The following is a 7,994-nucleotide window of genomic DNA, read 5'->3' on the forward strand; positions in this document are numbered from 1 at the left end:
GGTGGGAACAGAGGCCAGTGGGTGGGGGGGGGGGTGGGAACAGAGGCCAGCGGGTGGCAGGGGGAGGATGGGAACAGAGGCCAGCGGGTGGCAGGGGGAGGGTGGGAACAGAGGCCAGCGGGTGGCAGGGGGAGGGTGGGAACAGAGGCCAGCGGGTGGCAGGGGGAGGGTGGGAACAGAGGCCAGCGGGTGGCAGGGGGAGGGTGGGAACAGAGGCCGGCGGGGGGGGAACAGAGGCCGGCGGAAGAAATGGGAACAGAGGCCGGCTGGGGGGGAGAAATGGGAACAGAGGCCGGCTGGGGGGGGGGGGGGGGTGGTAACAGAGGCCGGCGGGAGGGAAGGGGGGGGGGGGGGTTTGGAGCAGAGGCTGGGGGGGGGGGGGGCTGGGAACAGAGGCCGGCAGGAGAAAGCACAAGTATAAATCACTGAACAGAAAAGGGACGGGGAGAGAAGGGATGTGAACGGGGGAGAAGGGAACAGAGTTATCTATTCTGGGTTTTTAGTGGGATAACCTCTCGGAGTTCACCGGGTTACTTATCTTTTCCATAGGGCCGGCTGTAGACATATGATAGATGTGGTGTTCCCGTGCGGCTCGCTCCATTCATTCCTACTGGAGCACGAGCCCTCTGCAATTCTCCGACCTCCCATAGGAATGGATGGAGACAGCTTTGCATGCACGTCCATATTCCTACTGAATGTGGCGACAGACGGGCCCCGTTTTGAGGCCGATTCAGTCCCAGTGCTGGGACCACCATCTATCATGCTTTTATGGCGCAGCCTCTGTATATGACACATTGTACAAGGTGGGAAAAAAACCTTCATTGTAGAAATATTAATTAGGTGATTTTCCAATCTGTGTCTCAGTTACTTGTTCTCATCTCTGCTGGCTGTCAGTGAATTGGGATTAGTGCCGGTCAGAGCTATAAATTTGCCACAACTGTATTCAGTGTAGACCATAAGTGAGGTGAAAACCTGCACTTACACATTGTTGCAAACTATCAGAGGGAGTAATCCTGTGGCTCATACAGGATGTTCCTAAACAGGATACAATTGTATCCACATATCAAATTAACGGGAACCTGGCTACACATCGTTTCATATCTGTGCCTTATCTGAGAGGAGAGATGAACCGCAGGAGTCGGCTGAAAGGAGAATATGCTGCAGGATGGGGCTCTTTTTATAGGACCTGAAAGGAAATATATATACGGAAAAATGGGGCTCTGTATAGAGGGGCCAAGAGGAGTGATACCACAGGATGGCGCTCTGTATGGAGAGGCTGAGAGGAGAGATAATATGGGATGGGGCTGTAATCAGGTGCTAAAGAGATACTGCAGGATGGTGCTTTGTATAGAGAGGTGAAAAGGAGAGATAAGCGGAATGGCACAAGATACAGGGGCTGGGAGTAGAGATATTCTGACGGATAGAGCTTTATATAGAGTAGTTGAGAGGAGAAATCTTGCAAGATGGGGCGCTGTATAAAGGGGCTCAAAGGAAAGATACACTGCAGGATGGGGTTCTGTATATAGAGAGGCTGAGAGGAGAGATATAGTGCAGGATGGTGCTCTGCATAAAGAAGCCGAGAGGAAAGATATACTGCAGGATGGGGCTTTATACAGGGGCTAAGAAGATAGATATACTGCAGGAAGGGATTGTATAATAGAGGCAAACAAAAGTGATATATTGCAGGATGGAGCTTTGTATAGAGGGGCTAGGATTAGCTGAACTGTTTGTTGCCTGCTGATGAGAAACCATTGATGTGAAACAGGAAATGCCACTCTACTAATACAGGAGTATAATCTTCTGCCATATGTATCAATAAAGCTGCAAACAACAAACAAACTCTGCACTGCTGTTGTGGAGAAGTGTAGGAGAGTTGAGTTGTGCTAGAAACAGCTACCGATGTAAAAGCAGCTGCAGGAATACTGATGTTAATGGCAGAAGATAAAATCAGCCAGGCGGGGTCCTGTACAGACAATGAGGTGAATTCTACATTTAAATCAGCTTGATGATAACTCAGAGAGGTGGGGCTGATCAGGAGAACACAGAGGGAGGGGGTCTGCAGCACTGAAGAGAAGCAGGGGTTGCTGGGAAATGAAGTTTTAGCAGTCAAGAGTAGGACTGCATATACAGCTATGTGAAGCTTGATGAACCGAGGGGCAGATAGAGATGAAAATAGACACAAGAGTACAAGGAAAATGTATGATCGACTTAGTCTGTATATTAAAAATATACTGCGCTTTACAGGACAGGGGGAAAACTAGAACATTTAAAGAAAAAAACAAAAAATATGAATAAAAAAAAAATGATTTTCTGATACATTCCCTTTAATAATATAAAAAAAAATAAATAAAAAAAAAGGTGGAAAAGACAACATAGTTCCATCCAGAATATGTTAGCGATCCGCTTAATGTTTCTATGACAACCTGGGATTCAATTATCATTCTCCCGAGGACGGTGAAGGTACAGAAATAACATCTGTTCACATTGTGACCACATGTAACAATGGACCGTGTATCTCAGCCAGTGCATCTAATCCGGACCTGGACGGTTCTGTATAAATCACTGGAATCTGGCAAGAAGGGGAATCTGCCGATTCATTAATGTTTATGGGGGCCTTGCGGTTTAAAGCGGTTTTCTGGGCTCTAGGCAAATTTCTGCATTTATTCTATGTGCCGGCAGATTGCTGAATCGTGACAGTGTACAATGCGAACGCCGGCACGATTCCCCCCGTATTCCCGTCATGAGTGGGAGCTGATGTGTCCAGATGTTTGTGATTTGCAGTGACGACTAGATTCTCACCCACTTCTCTGAATAAAGATAAAGGCAGGGAGGACCCCACAGACGCGCGTGCACCCCAGCAGATATACCTGTGTATACCTTGTGAGTCCGATCGGGGTTTGGTTCGGAGAAGCTCCTGGGGCCACTACTTGTATATGTCATTATTGCTGGAGGTAATAAATAAATTACTTTTCCCACTTTCATGACACAATCTATCGCTGAGCTCCGGCCATTTACCCGTCCATGGTAATAAAGCTCTTCGGTGCACACCAGCTCCGTCGCTGCGGCATTTTGTTGGATTTGTATTATTTGTTGTGCAAAATGAAAAATTGCAATAAAATTTATTGGAAAAGAGATTATGTTGTAATAAAACTATTCCTCAGCAGCGGCTCCGGGAGGGCGAGGAGCGGAGCTGCGAGGAGGTTACTACACTTTTACTTATCATTTCTCGTTTTTTTCGGGGGTTTTTTTATACCTTCTTTTCTGCCACATTTGTTCGAAAGCATCTGCCAGCTCCACGTTGGTGATCTCTTCAGAATCCTGGAACTTCAGAAAACCGTTTCCTCCGTGTCCTGTAAGACCGCAAAATCGTGATGTAAGGGGAACAGACAAGGAAAGCGGAGGAAATGTGACGGCACAAATGATCAAAGTGGCTCTCCGACCAAAGTCATCACAGAAGCCTAATCGCTATTCAGGGGCAGCAGAGTCCCAAAAACTAGACGGAAGCAGACGACACAGCGGGCGCTGCTAGTGAATACACCGGACTCATAACCCCAGATCCCGCTCACCCCTCCTCCCCACTGACCTCACAGTGAATGATGGGCAGCCAATCACCCTCATGAATACGCCGGACTCCTAAACTAAGTGTCCAGTGTATTCTCCAGTCGCTTTAATTCGCAAAATGACAATATGTTTTGTGCCTTTTTAGCTAACAGGAGAGCAGACCCGTCTTACACTATGTAGCCATTACATAGGAGAGGAACCGGTCCTCATACTATACTGCCCTTACATAGGAGGAGAGCGACCTATATAAGTGAAGACCTTAGTAAATTCTGTGTTACCAGTCATGTAGATGAGAATATTACTCCGGTCATCAGAGAGCAGGCGCTTTAGTCGAGGTGTACTAGGTGGTAATCTGCCGGTCAAGACTCTCAGAAAATTCTCTACAGTCACCTAAAAAAAAAAACAAGAGAAACGTGATAGTATCCTGTCTGCAGTCACCACTAGGGGGAGCTCCCTGTATACAGAGATACATGATAAGATCCTGTCTGCAGTCACCACTAGGGGGAGCTCCCTGTATACAGAGATACATGATAAGATCCTGTCTGCAGTCACCACTAGGGGGAGCTCCCTGTATACAGAGATACATGATAAGATTCTGTCTGCAGCCACCACTAGGGGGAGCTCTCTGTATACAGAGATACATGATAAGATTCTGTCTGCAGCCACCACTAGGGGGAGCTCCCTGTATACAGAGATACATGATAAGATTCTGTCTGCAGCCACCACTAGGGGGAGCTCCCTGTATAAAGAGATACATGATAAGATCCTGTCTGCAGCCACCACTAGGGGGAGCTCCCTGTATGCAGAGATACATGATAAGATACTGTCTGCAGCCACCACTAGGGGGAGCTCTCTGTATACAGAGATACCACTGATGTGGCTAATGCACTTGTTTCTTATAACTGCAGTGGTCACTCCGGGGAAGAACGAGCAGAGGAATTCGTGGCTGCACTGCTGGTGACCCCCAATGAGCGCATTATCCACCACCGCTATGGAGGGCTCTAGGCCAAGAGACTCATGGCGGCCCCCCACGACCGTCCTTCGCCAGGCGAGTCTGCGCGGGCACGGAGAAGAAGAAGAAGAATGAGTCACGGACGTCTCATATCGAAGCTTCGCTCTGAATCACTGCACTCGCAAACTACAGAGATGAGAAAGGCGTCAGATGCAGGAAGGAGGGAGTCAGGGACGGGGTCGGGGTCCTCACTGTCACTTTTGGTATTTTCAGAAGAAAGCAAACAATGTGGGAGGGAGGAGGTTTTTTTCCCCATTGCATTAATAGAGCTGAAGTTCTTACCTCTCGCTCTGCGGGGGGAGGAGGAGGATTAGTGAAAGAAAGTTGAGTTAATGGGATTTTCGGCGATGCTCGTCACACGTGGATAAGAGGCTTTAGGAGATTTGGTGCAACGGAGAACACAGCAGGTGAGGATACGACCCACCCGCACTCATCACCGGGACACGTCCCAACAGGCGGAGCAAAGCTACTCCCATCATACCGAGAAGATGAAGGAAATCGCTTAAAGGGATATTCCCCAAGTTAAGGCGTGCTGGTGGGTGAATGGATAGAACTGTTGCCTTTCCACACTGGGGTTCTGGATACGAGACTCATCATGGGCGTCTGTATGACAATGATTGCGTGGGTTTCTATTATATGAAGCCCATAGACACTGACAGATGACACCGTCCCGCTGAATATAGATTATTAAGGTCTGAACGCGTGATGGCGTCCCGGGAGCGCCGCATCGTCCCAGATGATGCCTCCATGTCGCATCTTTCCGTAGGTCAATTGGCTGTGAAAGGCTGTGATAGGTGGGAGCCTGACATACGGCACCTCAAAAAAGCACTTTATAGTGTCCGTTCTACTGAAGTGAACGGGAGCTGAACTGCAGTAACGGCCACTACGCCGTGTACAGAGCCGCGCGATCATGGCGGTGAACAGCGTCTACATCCACAGCTGAAAACAGGTCATCAGTGGAGGTGTCGGCTGCTGGACCCCCATGGATCTGAAATTTATGACCAATCGTAACATGGGGCATCAATATCCCATTCCTGGACACCCCTTCTAAAGGGAACCTGTCAGGCACGACGGCGGCCCAGGGTGGTATTAAGGCACCGGCCCAGGGTGGTAATAAGGCACCGGCCCAGGGTGGTAATAAGGCACCGGCCCAGGGTGGTAATAAGGCACCGGCCCAGGGTGGTAATAAGGCACCGGCCCAGGGTGGTAATAAGGCACCGGCCCAGGGTGGTAATAAGGCACCGGCCCAGGGTGGTAATAAGGCACCGGCCCAGGGTGGTAATAAGGCACCGGCCCAGGGTGGTAATAAGGCACCGGCCCAGGGTGGTAATAAGGCGGCGGCTCAGGGTGGTAATAAGGCACCGGGGCGGCGGCTCAGGGTGGTAATAAGGCACCGGGGCGGCGGCTCAGGGTGGTAATAAGGCACCGGGGCGGCGGCTCAGGGTGGTAATAAGGCACCGGGGCGGCGGCTCAGGGTGGTAATAAGGCACCGGGGCGGCGGCTCAGGGTGGTAATAAGGCACCGGGGCGGCGGCTCAGGGTGGTAATAAGGCACCGGGGCGGCGGCTCAGGGTGGTAATAAGGCAATGGCTCAGGGTGGTTATAAGGCACAGGGGCGGCAGCTCAGGGTGGTAGTAAGGCACCGGGGCGGCGGCTCAGGCTGATGAGTGCAGTCAGTAGCAAGGAATGAATTATGTGAATGGCAATGAGCGACGCATCTATGACCTATGAATAAAAAAAAACACTTAGACACCTAAAACTTGAATTTACGACAATCTATATCTGTATGACAATAAGATGGAAAACCTACAATGAAGAGACAAGCCTCTGCTCCAATCTCAGAACTATCGGACCTTTACCTCGTATCCCCTGTAGTCGACCTCCACGTTATCCCCGTAGACATTCAGCTCCATGTTTTTGTGGCTGAACACGGTCGCTGGTTTCGGATTCCTGGGGTTACACGCCATGTCGTCAGCGAGCATCAGGAGGATGTGGCTGTAATAGACGAAAAGAGAGACATCGTCACCCAAAGGCGACAACACACACGTCCTACAGGAAAACCAGCCGGCATAAAAAGGGAGAAAGGACTGCAAGCTCTGGGGACAACAGCCGCACCATGATCAACGCTAACAGGACTCAAGAAGCAGGAGAAGTTTCTATATCCATCGGCTGCTCGTTAAACGCACAGGATTATTGATTATTGCCCATGATGATTCTGGAGCATTTTTATATGGATTCAACATTCACTCCATAGAAGCTGGAGCTGCATTTCTGTCACACAGCACCGAACCCCCTGCAAAGATCAACAAAAGTCAAAAAATTCTGTCTACCTGCAGCCAACACCAGAGGGAGCTCTGGAGCAGATTGTATACTCTTCATACCCTGCACTCAATGCCACAGTCAGCTCCCCCTAGTGGTGCCCGCCGCACACACATGCATTTACTATGTTTAGGAGGGGAATTTGGAGCTTTGTATCAGGAAAAAAAAAAAACAATTCTCCGAACACAATAAAGGTTTATAGAAATGAGTATTGTATTTCGACCTAAAAATGACACAATATCAAAGTGGACCCTCTCTTTAAGCTTTGGGTGGGCTAGTAAAGATGTGGCAGCAGTAATGAGGTGAACCATAATACCAGGCACCTTGTAGGAATCAAGGGCACAGGACCGGTGTAGTGTCAGCGTCGCACCCGTCTGAGCTTTCCCTTCACAGCAGCGCTCCCGACCTCTGGGTTGTGCAGAGCTGTAGTGTGCGCGAGTTGTGCCGCACTTTTCTCTGCAAAGATGGCAGCGGTACAGGGGTTATGCCCCCTACTCCAGGGCTGGACCCCCTTTATTCTCAGGATCAGTTTACATCCAGATGTGCAGTCTCATGAAGGTATTACTATCCCGTAATGGTATATTATTATTATTATTATTATTATTATTAGTGTTTAGGGTTAAGGTCCCTTTACAATGGGTGTCTGGTAACGTCACCCCGCAGGGAAGTACAGCTACGGGTCTCGGCAATTCAGCTGACAATAAGTACGTACTGACGTAACAATGCCGTCACTTACAAGAGATGCAAACGTAATGGCTGGCACCTGTCAGCGGGACGTCGGGCGCCGGAGCGACCCTATAAAAAGACTAAAAGTTCTGCATCAGAGGCAAAGATGGAAAAAGTCTCTTAGAAGATGCAGCCGCCGTCTCCCCGGCCATAAAGATGGCTGCACCCGATAGGTAAGACGGAGCCTGATGTTTCATTGGACATGATCTACCAATATGAACATGGCAGCACTGGTATCCGAAGCAAGGCTTGTGGCACAATCTGCGTGCTCTGCCATCCTACCTCCGAAATACAAGCAGAGGTTAAGTAGCGTCCTATGAAAAGTCTACAAGTGTCACACCAGTGAGAAAGCTCCGGCACCCTGAGGACACGTCAGC

At 49.6% G+C, this 7,994-nt stretch overlaps 1 protein-coding gene across 1 annotated transcript in view; it reads right to left on the reverse strand.

The window, feature by feature from the left end:
- Nucleotides 1-7,994, reverse strand: part of PIGK (phosphatidylinositol glycan anchor biosynthesis class K) — a 144,765-nt gene that overhangs the window by 119,050 nt on the left and 17,721 nt on the right. The window contains exons 4-6 of the mRNA XM_073643928.1: nucleotides 6,432-6,567; nucleotides 3,840-3,951; nucleotides 3,254-3,350 (exon numbers count right to left, since the gene is read on the reverse strand). Coding sequence (XP_073500029.1) covers nucleotides 3,254-3,350; nucleotides 3,840-3,951; nucleotides 6,432-6,567 — 345 coding nt within the window. The remainder of the gene's footprint in view (nucleotides 1-3,253; nucleotides 3,351-3,839; nucleotides 3,952-6,431; nucleotides 6,568-7,994) is intronic.

Source organism: Phyllobates terribilis, unplaced genomic scaffold (assembly GCF_046119375.1).
Source record: "Phyllobates terribilis strain yellow unplaced genomic scaffold, ASM4611937v1 Scaffold_8__6_contigs__length_399053987, whole genome shotgun sequence".
NCBI lineage: Eukaryota > Metazoa > Chordata > Amphibia > Anura > Dendrobatidae > Phyllobates > Phyllobates terribilis.